This window comes from Oryzias melastigma, linkage group LG1 (genome assembly GCF_002922805.2).
Source record: "Oryzias melastigma strain HK-1 linkage group LG1, ASM292280v2, whole genome shotgun sequence".
NCBI classification, from domain to species: domain Eukaryota; kingdom Metazoa; phylum Chordata; class Actinopteri; order Beloniformes; family Adrianichthyidae; genus Oryzias; species Oryzias melastigma.
Window position 1 is genome coordinate 13,250,905 of NC_050512.1, and position 14,106 is coordinate 13,265,010.

General features: G+C 39.2%; 1 protein-coding gene across 11 annotated transcripts in view; it reads right to left on the reverse strand.

Moving 5' to 3' along the window:
- Window positions 1-2,665: 2,665 nt before the first annotated feature.
- sorbs2a (sorbin and SH3 domain containing 2a) overlaps window positions 2,666-14,106 on the reverse strand; it is a gene marked incomplete at its 5' end in the record, with an annotated part of 44,994 nt that continues 33,553 nt past the window's right edge. For 5 of the 11 annotated variants that reach the window (XM_036212033.1, XM_036212039.1, XM_036212036.1 and 2 more), the window contains 11 exon segments: window positions 2,666-4,217; window positions 5,460-5,566; window positions 6,444-6,481; window positions 6,719-6,799; window positions 7,053-7,502; window positions 9,161-10,135; window positions 10,326-10,520; window positions 10,874-11,002; window positions 11,098-11,212; window positions 11,550-11,647; window positions 11,783-11,862. In XM_036212033.1, coding sequence (XP_036067926.1) covers window positions 4,156-4,217; window positions 5,460-5,566; window positions 6,444-6,481; window positions 6,719-6,799; window positions 7,053-7,502; window positions 9,161-10,135; window positions 10,326-10,520; window positions 10,874-11,002; window positions 11,098-11,212; window positions 11,550-11,647; window positions 11,783-11,862 — 2,330 coding nt within the window. In that variant the 3' untranslated portion in view covers window positions 2,666-4,155. 11 annotated transcript variants of the gene reach the window in all.

A 14,106-nucleotide genomic window follows, 5' to 3' on the forward strand; every position in this document is an offset into this window, starting at 1 on the left:
GGCCAATGGAAGAGCGTCCCATCTTCCGCTCCGGCTGTCCTCTTCTTCTGCTCAAGCCTCGCTGCTCTTGTCCTTATTTGGTCTGAAGTCAAAGCTCCTCCAGGAGGTCCTGCAGGCGCATTCCAGCCTCTATTGATCCCATAGAGCACTGTGTGTCTGACTCCCAGACCGGATAACAAATCCAGTTTCATTCTCATTTCATATGTTTTTTTTTTTTGTTTCTGTGTTCATTCAAAACAGCTTTTTATCTCACTGATTATAGAATCCCCCCACACGAGTTTCTGGACGGGGTTTATTACAGGGGGGGTCCAAACTTTTTGCAAAGAGGGCCAGATTATGTTAGGTGAAATGTTTGAAGGCCAACTATTCAGTCTATTTTACTAACAGCAAATGCAAATTAACTATTTAATGAACCTTTTGTTGCAAAAACACACTTTTCATTTCTTCAAATACAGTTTCTATCATTATTATGTCATTTCTTACACTGTTCAATCCTAGTTAGCTTACTGAGAACATCCACAGTCTCTTGTCATATTATTTCGCTGAAGAAATAGGCCAATTTGTGGCCCTCACTGTCAACTTTGCTTTTATATTCTATTCATTGTGGAAATGATCTGGAAAGCCTCACAGGAAGGTCACACAATAATGTTGCTAAAGATTTAACGGCTTAAAATTTAATGTATCCAGAAACCAGGGCTGCATGGTGGTGCAGTGGTTGGCACTCTTGCCTCACAGGAAGAAGGCCCTGGTTCAAGTTCCGGCTGGAGAATCATCGACTCTGGACCTTTCTGTGAGGAGTTTACATGTTTGACTCCAGCTTCCTCCCAACATCCAGAAACATGTTTTATTCAGTAGGTTATCGGTTACTCTAAATTGTCTCTAGGTGCGAGTGTGAATGGGTATGTGATTGTGGCCCCGGGACAAACTGGTGACCTGTTCCCTGCCTTCGCCTGGAAGTGGACAGGATAGGCCCCAGCAGCCCTGTGACCCCAAAAGGAACAAAACAGGTTTAGAAAATGAATTATTGAACAATCAAGACATTGTACACAGTGTTTTTAGAAAATGCAGGCAGCTACATATTAGTGGTTCTCTGAAGGAGCCTGCAGGACGTTAGACATTTTAATGTGGGTCGCATTTGGCCCACGGACATGCATGGTGTTTAACATCTGGGCCTGCCTGTCGATAGTTATTGACATGAATTGACTGTTCAGTTTTTTTTTTTTGTTAATTTGACCATTGCACATTGTAGTTTTTTTGTAGACTAAATAAAACTAAATGAGCTTTTCAGAACTTCACATTCAGTCAAACAATGGTGATCATACTTTTGAACATTTTGTTTGAAAGACGATAAAAAGGATTTTACTGCTTCCTTTGTCTCAAAAACCTATTCTGTTCTACAATATGATCGTTTATGAATAAAACATGGAGATAAATTGCATTCAGAGCACACAAGTTTACGGTTGTCACCGGTAACACCAGAATACTGGCAGAAGTTTTCTTCATAATTTCAGATGTGACTTCTGAGCCTTTTCAGAACATAGATTCAAACATCAACCCTGATTGGTGTGTTGGGTACAATATCTGATTTTACTTTCATATAACAAACTGTCCAATAAAATAAAATCAAAGAAAAAAAAAAGTTTGTCCCCTTTTTCTCTTATTTTGATACCTTTATCTCCACATCAGACGACTGCAAACTTCTGCACAGCAGTCTGGGTGTTAGCTATTGATCAGCGGTGTGCAAATAGATACCAACTGCTTAAATGTGTCAGTAAATAATCCAAACCGTGTTTTGAGCACAGACAAGCTGCTGTGGAGAACTTTTGTTCCTCAGCAGGACACCCCTTCTTTCTTTTCACTTATTCTTCTCAGTTTTGAACTTCAACTAAACTTTTTCCCACTAGTTTCCTTTGAAATTGTCAAAATCTGAGACGTTTTCTCTAAAATATTTGACTACAAAAAGGACAAAAAAATCACTTACTGGAACTATCACTGTGTTGTTTGTTTTTTGGATCGTGTATGAATTGTGCGAGCTTTCATAAAAACCACAAATATTCCTGGTGTGGTAAGTATCAGTTTTTGTGCAATAGCAGCGTATCAACAAGCTCCGGGGGTCGTCCCTAATCTGACAGCACAGCAGGCAGGAGATGCTGTCATCTCTGGAATCTGTGTCAATAATCTCTTCATGGAACGTGTTCATGCTCGTACAGATGAAAATAAAGTCACTTCCAAATGAAGTAACTCTAACCTGACTGATGGCTATAAGGCAAAATGGTTCCAATAATCCTTGTTTATAGAAAGAAACAGAAGAAAAAATGCTCTTAGTGCAAAAGATTGTGTTTTTTTTTGTTTTTAAACATGAAAAATGTAAGAGTCTTGAAATAGTTCTGTTAAAAGCGACCCAAAGCAGATCTACTTCACCAGCTCCTGCAGTCAGGGTTTATCAAGGACAGTTTCTATGGTCTGCACCAGTTTCTGTGCTCGGATTATCTGCTTCATTCAAAAGTGTGAGGAGATTAAATCCTAGTCTGATTAAAAACAGAAAAAATGGAACTCTGGTACACTTAAGAGACATGGAAATCCTACAAAAACTGACACTTTTAATTTAATCTCCTGCTTTAAAATTCTGAATTCAATCAAAAGAAAAAAAAAACAATAAAATAAGTCATCTACCAGTTGGATTTTATTAGCAATACAGGGCCATAAAAGCATCAACAGGTGCTACAATATTGTAGAAATACTTCAAGAATTATTGTAGATTTTGACTTTTTTTTTTTAAATCTAACTACATGTAGAAACTCGTCAGGAGAAAAACTTCAATTTCCTATCAATGTTTAAATAAAAGCCCCTGCTGCTCTTTCAAACAGGTCCATGTCCTCCAGTCCTCATAGTCATAACTTTATTTTTCCAAGAGATTCACACGAACACGGCTATGATTGTAGCGAGTGGCGTGTAAAGCGGCGATGGCCGACTCTACACCGTCAAGCTAAAGCAACTTCTGTTACCAAGGATTGAAAATAAATAAAAAAGTGAATGAATTGTGAAGAAAGGAAACCAAATGAGATGGTGAGAAGAAAAAATGTATAAACCCAGGTGATGCCGCCCATTTAATAGCTCTCATACAAAATATGTTTACAAAACAGCAAAGACACACGTGTTCTCACAGCAGCTGATGCAGTGAATGATGGGAAGGGAGTGGCGTGAGGGACGACCTATCATAAGGTGCTTCAACATCAGTCTTCTTGCACTGTGTCCATCACTTATAAAATACATGAGATGACAACAACAAAAAAGTGTTTTTAGTGTGAAAAACTCCAACAAGTGATCCTCTCACGGGGTTAAAAGACACCGTCGGTCTAAAGGGGAGAAACTGCATTCAAAAAACTGTAGTTTTTCTAGAAATTTCTATCTATTCCTGCAACATTCTTAAATAAATTCAACACCAAACAGCAGGACTTTGTCTTCATCCTCCTCTTGAAATGTGAACCTACATGGACACTTGATTATAACAGGAACGATCCTTCATAAAAATAGATAAAAAGACAAACCACGATGGTTTTAAACCGCCTTAAAACCACGTCATAACACAGATGAATCCACAGATCATTATCTAATAAATATAATACCGATGCTTTCCCTTTCCCCACATGACTTTGTCCCCTGAAGCCCCACAGTTAGGAAGTTCTCTGTCATCACATGGGAACAAACTTTGTGTTCAGGTTTGTTAAAGTGCATCAATCGTAATAAAATAGGATAAAAAACAGATAAATAAATGCTTCGAAACCTGGATACTTGTTGGTGTTTGAAATAATCCTCCTAATCCAGAAAATGTTCTAGATGTTACCATGAAGAACTTTTGTAGAACTGAATTTAAAGTGAAATAAGCTTATGAAAAATGATATGAAAAAAAAACAAAAACAAAATTGTAGTAAAAAAAAAATCAAAGAAAAAAAAAACTATTTATCTTATTGTAGTCTTCAGTGATCTATGGCTAGTTGGAGCTAAAGATTCTGTGTGGGAAGTTTTCAAGCCACAAGTAAATGCAAACACAACATTGTGCTGTAGGTCTCTCTATGGACGTCCTGCGGGCGCTGTGCTGACGGTGATGAGCAGGTCACAGAAAGGGGCGGAGCCTCAGGGAGTCTGGAATCATCATTATAGCTGCTTCACGTAGTTTCCTGGAAAGGTACCAAACAACTTGCTCCTTCGGGAGGTCCCTGCACAAACAATCCAACAGAGAAAGAAGGTCAGAGACGGGAGAGCGGATAACTAAAAAAAGAAAAAAAAAACTAAATGGACATGTTCTTAAATACTTCACTTTCCTGTAGGCTGAGCAGAGGCGGCAACATTTGACTTTATACATTTAAAACACGTTTACAAAAAACAGATTTAGTTTTTTTAAAGCTTTTTGAAGACACACTTATTTTCGTTAGTAAAATAATTCCTTTTTTACGTCTTTAAATGTACATAAAACCTGAAATATCCCTAATATTTTGTCATCATGTTCAGTGACATGCAAAATGAAAATTCTGTTCATGAAAAATAACTTTTTGTTATGTTTGTGACACAAAAGATCTAAATGTTAGAAGTTGATAAAAAATATATAAATTTGCTATTCGGTTCATTACATATAGTGTAAGGTGAAGCAACACTGACATCTAGTGGTCACAGACTTCTTTTTTTTTTTAATACGTATTAAAAAAATGTAAAACAAATTTATTGTAAGGTTACAGTTTGACAGAGTACATGCAAAGAACTATGGATTTGTGTTGAATTCAAGTAAATTCAACAATTAAACAAACCCTATTGGCCCCAAATATTTGGATTTGACTTTATTTTCATTTGTTTTCACATCAAAGTATAACTTGTTGGAATATTTTTTCTTCTTTGCCAAAAGAGGATTTTTGCCCTGATTTTTGAACTATTTCTATAAAACTTTAAAGATGCTTTTAAGAATGTGTCACTCTTTCTGAAAGATTAGTTGTAGATGCTGTTTGGTTATACATGCAAAGAGAACGCTGGTGCGGTTCAGTACAGTGTGAGTGCAGACAGTATCCAACATTCGACCAGCTGAAACACTTAGTTTATTTAAATCTCTATTAAACTAACCAAAGTTCAAAGCTGCATTTGAATTATTTTTTATCCAAAAAAGGAACATCTGCATCTTTACTTTACTTACATTAAATTCAGTTATTTTAAAAATTCTTCTAATTTTAATTTTAATGATTTTCTGTTGAATTTTTATTTTAATGTTTTATGTAGCATTTGGAATTGTCTTTGTGCATGAAATGTCCTGTATACTTTCCTCGTAACCATCATTATTATCCTAACTTATTGAAATATTCATTTTTGTCTTTATCTGGGGGCAACTTTTATCGTATCAAATCTGTGCTCACAAATGTGTTTTTACTTTTTATTCTCAACAATTATTCTCTCTCTTTATTTATTTATGGTCTTACCAACAAACCAGCCATCATCGCATTTCTCCATCACATCCACAACGTCCCCCTCCCTCAGCTCCAGCTCATCCTCGTTGCGAGGTATGTAGTTGTAAAGAGCTTGATACCTATGAGGAAAACGCTCATGTGACTCACACTGTACAGGTAGAACTACAGATCCTGCATTTAAGGCAGTGTCACACTCCCACTACCAACAATCGGCGCTTTGTCCATGGATCAATGTTCAAAATTTTTGGTCGGTTGAGAATTTTGAAGTTTGTGTGTATTTTATATAGTTTATCTGCAATTATTACATAAATCTTATGCAATGGTGTGTGATTTTTGCAAAATCTATTCACAAATTTGTGGTTTTCCATGACAGTTTCACGTATGTCTAACAGACTTTTCACACATATATCACTTTTGTATCACCTCTACGATGCACATATCATGTTGAAATTAAGTAATCGATGCACAAATCACTAATAAATTGCATATACACAGTGGAATAATCACGCATGGTTCATGTGTGATGGGTATATAAATTTGTCACTATTTCACCCCTCCAGCAGGATATACAGAGCCCCGTCCAGCTGATGCTCCCACCAGGGGTTCCCTAGAACGGGTGCAGACCAGGGGAATTAAAACAAAACATTGCGACGTGAGCAGGTGCAGTCGATTGTGCTGACACGATGTGATTTCTGCCCAATATTTTGAATATCAAAGCGTTGAAATTCAATGAAGCGCGGGTTTACGAGTTTTTTGGGTTGTTTTTTTGAACTTCTTCAATTGTTTTACTGTGGTTCACTTGTGATACATGTGTAAAAATGTCACGTAAAAGACCACAACTTTCTTCATTTTTCCATTTACTCATATGGACAGTTTTACTCCGTGCAATGTGTGCAAATTGTATGCTGCTGCTGTGTGACACGGCTTATACTTCAGAATTGAAAAACGCAAGATTATATAAAAAAAGACAATTGGAAAACTGTAAATTCTACTTACGGATCGCCTCCCCCGTGTAGAGCGTCCTGCACTAGCCGCTGTAAAAAAAAAGTGTCAGAGAGACAACAATAATTAATTAAGTGTCATCTGAGAAGTTTTTTAAGGTTTGATGGGAAATGATTTGCCACTCATTTAAAGTTTTTCAAATTTCCCATCTCAGATCACACTGAATGCATAAAACACACGACTTTAGAAGTTTAAAACTCTTTTCTAAAGTCTGGCACAGCGACACGAGAGCGGGTGAAGCCGGGTTGAGTGAAGACATGCCCCCCTACCCTGCGACCTCTAACTGGTGACAGATAGGACCTCCGGGACAAGATGGGGCTACGAGGGGGTTTACCGCCAACAACCGGATCCTGCTTAGCGGGCAGAAAGACCAGAGGGAACAGACCTATCATCTTCAGAAGTCAGCAGCCTTGATTCTGAGCTGACAGTCCCTAAACATCAATGGACATGCTGATGCCTGTGGAACTCTGTGCTAGTCAGGACAACAAACACAAACAACTTTCTGCCTCATAAGCTAAAATAAGGCATTTTTTCCTGATATTATAAGTAAGTTAGAAAGTTTTTTTTGTTTTTTTTTTAATTAGAAGCCTCAACTCTGCAGACCTGCTTTACCTTCACCTTGGGAGACCTACATCCTGGATGCTGGGCGGTGTGGGCAGAAGGGCGGGGTGTGGAGAGGGGGGGTGAGACAGTTTTACATGGAGGTGGGGCGTGGAACTGCGAGTCTGAAACGGGGCAGGACGGGGCCGGACAGGGAAGACAGGAGGAGCGAGAGGAGGGTGTGGGCTGGGAGAGAACATCAGAGGAATGTGAGACGAGAAGGGGGGGCGAGGACACAGATGGAGGCAGCGGGGATGCGGAGAGTCGGGGAAGGGGTGGGGGGTGAGGGGAGGAGGAGGAGGAGAGGATGGTGACGCCGCCTTCATGCTGGGGTGCCTGAGAAAGAGACGATGGACACAAAGGAGGAAGGGTGGAGGTCACGGGCGGTGGTGTGGAGGGTGGGAGGAGACCAGTGAGAGGAAACTGAGTCAGAGTGGAAGCAGAGACTTCAGCCTACAGGAGTAAACACAAACATAAACAAACTGAAGCGGAATGACACGATGACATTATCAGACATCACCCCGTTTGTGTTGAATAAAACTCAGAAAAGACGTGGAAAACAGACTGAACAAACCCTTGGACTCCTAGAAAACGTGTTTTTGTAACATATTAGAAGCTTATATTGTCATATTTCATATCATGCCATTAAGACAACTGTATTGTGATATTGGGCTATATGAATACTGAATAGAATATTAATCAGTCATTTTTTTAACCTATTTTCAAAGCGTTCCCAGTGCTCTTTTAATTAGGATTATGCTGTTTTTAGGCAAAATGTGAAAAAAAAGTATCATTTTCTAGGACATAGTTTCTGCAGAGCGGATACAGTTCATTAGAAATTTGCCTCTGAGTTGTGGGCGGGACTATTTGTGCAGAGCAACCCCGCCCCCTTCCCCATTGTTGGAAAAAAAATATCTTATTCAAACAGCTTTTTTTTATCTCCTCCACAACAAATTGAGTAAAGAAATAGTAAAAAAAAAGAAAACATTTGTAAATGTCCTTCATCGTGATAAAAATGCTACAAAAACAGTGAGTGAGTCTTTAACATAATAGCAGTATTTTTTTCCTTTTAGGTGGAAGTTTGTGAATTTGTCCACCTAAATACTAACACATTATTTTAGTTCTTCAAAAATACTTTGACTGCATCTAATTCAGCAGATTTTTTGTACCTAACAAAAAGAAAATGTTGTGGTTTTCAAAGATAATTTGTTTAACCCTTTAACAACGAAGCTCTAGTATTTATGTTCTTTGATTTACTGTAATTTTTCAACAGTTAACACAATCAATGCATTCCAGCAGATTCTGAAGGAGAAAAGCGGCTTGTGCCAGAATTTGCCAAATCAGCAAGATTTTATGTTTAAGTGTCACCCGTAACGCCTCAGGTGTTAAAGGGTTAAGACTACAGCTGGAAATAGTTTCTTGACTTTTAAACCAACTGTGAATAAAGATTTCTAAATGCAGATAAACACCATGAAAATTGGTTTATAGTTCTAATTCTATGATTTCTATTTATTTCCCACATCTCAAGTGTGGAAGTCTTAGAATATTAACACTCTTGATGACAAGGTGTCATGTATTTTATATTGAAAAGATGATGTACCTAATTAGTATAAAGGACCAAATAACTCACTATGAGTGCACCGTCATTTATAAAATTTAATTATCAATATGAGATTCAGCGGATGTTGAAAGATTACTAAGACTTCATCTGAACACTGGGTGTGTTTGGAGCAGCTGTTTTTTTTTTTTTTGTTAGAATGCGGCCTTTCAGTCTTTTTTCTGCAAAATTTGAGGTAAAAAATCTCAGATGTTTAACAAAACTGTTGAATCTTCCATTGGCTTGAGTCATGAGCTCTCCTTTGAACATCCTTATTTTGTGTCGTATGCTTTCTATTTTTTTATCTGAAGTTAATTTAAATGTTGCATATATTGAATATGTAATTAAATTTAGTTTTAAATAATAATAATAAATATTAATGACAAAGTTATGACTATTTCCTGCCCCTCTAAAGTTTTATCCTTATTACTTTAAAACAAACATCATCTCTGTGCCTACAGGCCTCTTGACAGTGTTTTGGAGCTCAGCTGACACAGCTCACACCATGCTCTACCTGTAAACAGAGCCTCTCATTCACCACTGGGGTGTCTTCCTCTTTGTCCGTCTGAGCCTCATCCTCTTCCTCAATAAATAACTCATTGCAGTCCTCTGCTGCCCCCGGTGGCAGCCTCAGACATTCACCCGCGTCTTCCTTCTGAGTCGTCGGCTGCTCTCTGAGTAAATAGGGACTCGGCTTCACCGTTACAGGCGTGTAAACGGTTGCCTCTAACAGAGCGTTTGCTGTTAGCTTGTCGGTTGCATCGACTCGGCAGGACAGTTCTTTTGGCTGACCCCATTTACTTGGAGAATCCCAGCTAAGCTTGGGCGGAAGGGAGTCACCTGAGGGCGTTCTGAAAGCCTCGACTGTGGGGTTTGACTCGTCCGATATGATGGACAGCAGCTCGTCGTAGGGGTCTTTCACCCTCAGCTCGATGTCGGGGGATTTGCTGCGCTCGCTTTCGTGGGCGGAGGCTTTGAGCGGTGGAAGTTGTGTCTTTACAGAGGAGGAAACCTGAGGCTTACTAAAGGGATCTGTGTCACAGGTTTGAAACCCTCTGCCTCCGGTATATCGAAAAGAAGAGTCTGGTAGAGGAGAGGTGAATGAGGAATGAGTGACAGGTGGAGCGAGAGGAGGAGGAGGAGGAGGTGGTGGTGGAGCAGGTGGGGGAGAGGGTTGGGAGAAAGGCAGCGAAGTCGGGGCGTGTCGGAAACCAGCGAGTCTGTCTGTGAGAGGTGGCACTGCTGACGGAAAGGGGGCGGAGCCTTTTTGCAACAGAGCAGGCGAGCCCGCCTTAAAACCGACGGGGAGGGGGGGCGGAGTGGGGGGAGTAGGGGTGGAGGCGAGGGAGCGTGCTGGAGTGAAAGCGGACAGATCCATGGTGAGGGACAGCCACTCGCTGGTGACGGCCTGCAGGTCATGCCTTCTCAGAGAGGGGTGGGGGCACAGCAGGTCATGAGTGGAGGAAGGTGGAGGTAAATGATAGAGCGGCTCCAGAAAAGTAAAGTGGGAAAGAAGGAACAGATGGTAAATAAAGCATCGAGAACAGAGAATTTCCTGATTGTGTCTAGAAAGTAACAGTCAGGACTAACAGGGTGTGATGATGATGATGATGATGATGATGATGATGATTTTATGTCTCCAGTAGAGTCAAAAGTGAAAGACTCCCTCACAGTCTTACCTTGACAGGTGTGGAACTGGGCGTCCTGCTGCCATGGTAACTGTGTGGATCCACGTGGTGGGCGGAGCTCTTGGATGGGGAGCGCTTGACGAGGTCGACGTAGGACACGGGGAAGATGCCCTGTTTGGTTGTGTCTGGAATCTTCCCCTCGTACCAATTCTGGTCCACCTGCCTGATCACAATCACCCGCTCGCCCTACACAACACAGACGCATAACCACGTCAAGAGTATTACCAAAGTAATTTATTCCAGTGTGGAGGGCCAGATTAAACGGTTTAAGGGGCCGCATATGATTATTTTATTGCTCGACTAATTACCGATTATTTTTCTATTAGTCGACTAATCGGGTCATGCGTAAACTGGATGTAAAACTCACATATTAACCATCATTAGCTTTAAATTTGATGTGTTTAAGCTATATGCTAACTAGAAATAAAGACAATTAAGATAATAGTTAATTAAACCTTTTATAAATCATGCAGCTTATTTCATGCATTTGTCTGGTATTAAAACAAGACTTAAAGGAATTTTAAGGCATAAGCCCCGACCTTTCTCAATGACAGCTCCACATTGGTGTCAGCATTGAAGTTGTAGCGGGCCACCGCCTCTCCGATCTCCCTCACGTGTGCAGGAGGAGGCGGACGGATCGGCTGCTGCTTCTCTGAGGACGCCACTTTCTGCAAGATTGGTGTAAAGAAAATTAAATAAAATCAAGAACGCAGCAACAAGTATGTAAGTATTTGGAAAGTTCTCTGTTGCGATGCAGACCCACCTCTACGTATGAAATAGGTAGGATCCCCACTCGTCCTCGGTGCTCCCCTTCATACCAGTTGTTATCTATTTGCCTAATGATGTTCACCGCGTCACCCTTTTTAAATGACAACTCCCTGTAACAGATGTGTAAGCAGCGCAGGGGCTGTGTGTTCACACTTGAACCGTCATGTCACACACAGCAGGTTTTGCAGCACTTCCTGTTCGCAGGCATGAAAATCTCAGCCACGAAAGCCCAACAAAGTAAATCCAGCCATGCAAAAATCTGCTTTATCCACAAAAAATAATTGGAACCATTGAGGCGGGGTATTATCATGCAATTACAGGGTTAACCAAAGAAGCAAAAGAAACTGCAAACAATGAGATAAAAAAAAAAAATCCTGCAGCCGCATCCAGGCGTATTTGATGCACAGTTCAGCAACAGTGCATGAAGGTTCGTCCGTCATTACTTACTTTGGAGTTTGTGCCTTAAAATCATAAATGGCTCTTGCAGGCTGTTTCTGATGGAGGAGAGAGAAGAGAATGAGTTGTGTCATCTGTTTATGGGAGACCTGGAGGAGCAGAACGAGAGAGAGCCAACAGGGATCACACTGTTTTCACCCGTTCCCTCTCACTCATGGAGAAACACAAGTTTATCGCTTACTACTTAAATACATGTCACAGAGTTGGGCTGCTGCAGACAATACCTCTCTGTCTGGGGTCTGTCTTCGGCTCTGAGGAGTGTGGCGTCCGTCCATGGTGGAGTAACTTCTAGAGACATCCTGGTCTGTGATTCAAAAACAAACAAAAAAAAGTTGACAGAGGTTACCACGGTAACTCTTGTTGAGAGGAACACACAAATGGGATTTGGGAAAGAATGGAGAGATGAAGTGATAAGGCTACCCCGACTGGTAAATGAGGGAGTAAGAGCTTAGGTCGGAACATGTGTTTTATTTCCATCACAGAGGAGAAAACAGAGTGGCTGGAGACTTTTTCCACAATTTGGCACAAAACAGGCACATGCACAGATTTATTGGAACACAAAAAGGGGAATACAGGCGGAAAAAAACAAAAAACAACACAAAGGTACAAGCAAATGACTGAAAGAAAGACATGGATTTGGAAACAATAAAAAAATAACACCAAAAACCTTTAAAAGAAACCAATAAACAACCAATAAAAGTATTGTCATTTACTCCAACCAGCAATTCTGTCTCTTAAACTTTAAAAAGTAGATCAAAAACAGCTTTTGAAAGCTTATTGAACAAAGAGAAACTCCATTTATTTAAATGGGAAGTTGTTTAAACATTTTTTTTAATCAAATTGGTCTGTTATACTGTAATAAGCAATATGATGCAAGGTTGAGCTTAATCACTTGGAAAACTTAAAAAAGAAACATGAAAAGTCAATTAAAAGGACTTGTTAAGCCACACATGACAATATTTCAGAAAATAAGTCATGTTCGGAAAGTAAATATGTAAGAGACAGAACTACAAGCAGACTAATATATACAGTAAATTCTTAAATATTTACTAGATTACGGGTGACAGCCTTATTTTAATGGGACTTTTTGCTTTTTTTCTAAACGACTTCCTTTTTTTAAAAATATATTTCTTTGTATTTTCTATACAGCCAATTTAATCTTGAAATATTTCACCATTTCTTTTTTTGTTTGACTTCTAAAGCTATATTGATTTGCTCAAACTTTGGTTCGGTTTTCATCTTTATACTAGATTTGTTTCCCTAAGTATTTGAAAATAAAAGCCTTTTACTAAATCAGGATAAATAATGCTCAAAATTAAGTTTTGTGCTTTTTTTTTCTTTTTTTTGATGATGGAGGATATACAGTTGCAAGAGAAAGTATGTGAACCCTATAGGAGTATCTCAATTGCTGTACAAAATAGACACATGGTGTGTTTTTTCTTTAAATCTCAATTCAAATCACAACGATGGGGAAAAACATTCTTTAGTTAAATTAAACACATTTATGAATTCATTTTTTTTATTGAACACAATTGTGTGTCCAGTTTATAAATAAAACCAAGTAATTCCAAAGGGTTCACATATCTTCTCCTGCAGCTGTATATATATCTATATATATATCTCTATATATATCTATATATAGATATATATAAAACAAAAGCTCAAAATTGCATTTCTGAGTATTTCTTGACTAACATTGGTGTTAATTAAGAGGAGTGACAAAAATTCTATTTAAAAGAGAACGTATTAGTAACAAAAAATATGCAGGGTGGGCTACAAGCTCCCCAATCCAACACATTCTCACTTCTAACTCGTCACATTTTGACTTTTGGTTAAGGATTGCTCCGCGGGTCACATTATTGATGTTTTGGATTCTGGTTCTGGGTTTGGGTACTAGTACTGGACGGGTCATGAGAACCAGTCCGTGTCCAGTATCCAGTACCGTGTCCTGAGGGTTGCGGCCCCTTGATTTAACGAACAGCCAAAAATTGTTGGTGACACCCAAAACATCAAAAAGTGACGTGGAGGGTCCTTAACCAAACATCAATATGTGACGTCGTAAAAATGAGAATGTGTTGCCCAATCTGCTTCACTAATGGAGGGGGGTGCCAACAGTCCCACCAACAAATGAGATGTGAATTTCTGATGAACTCCTGCCACTCAGCAGAAACTGTGCCGTAGAAAAGGACACAGGTTTTTTGCTTTTGGATAATAATTGCAGTAATGTATATAAAAGTGCACCGATAACGCTTTTACAATTGATCGGAATAGGATTTCAAAGTAAAATATCTAACAATGTTTTTGGTTTATTGATTAAAGTCCATCCTAGGTTAAATGCATAACCACATATTTGAGAATTTACTGTAAAAACATTTTGATACAAACCAACAAAATAAACATGGTAATGGATTTTGAAGAAATGGTGGCAATATTTGGACGTTTCAATAAAAACAAATGGATTCATTGCTGTATTAGAGCCAAACTGATAATACGGAAGGAAAATCAGTCTTTGTCAGACAGAAAAAGGGGAATAAGCTCAGCTCATCTG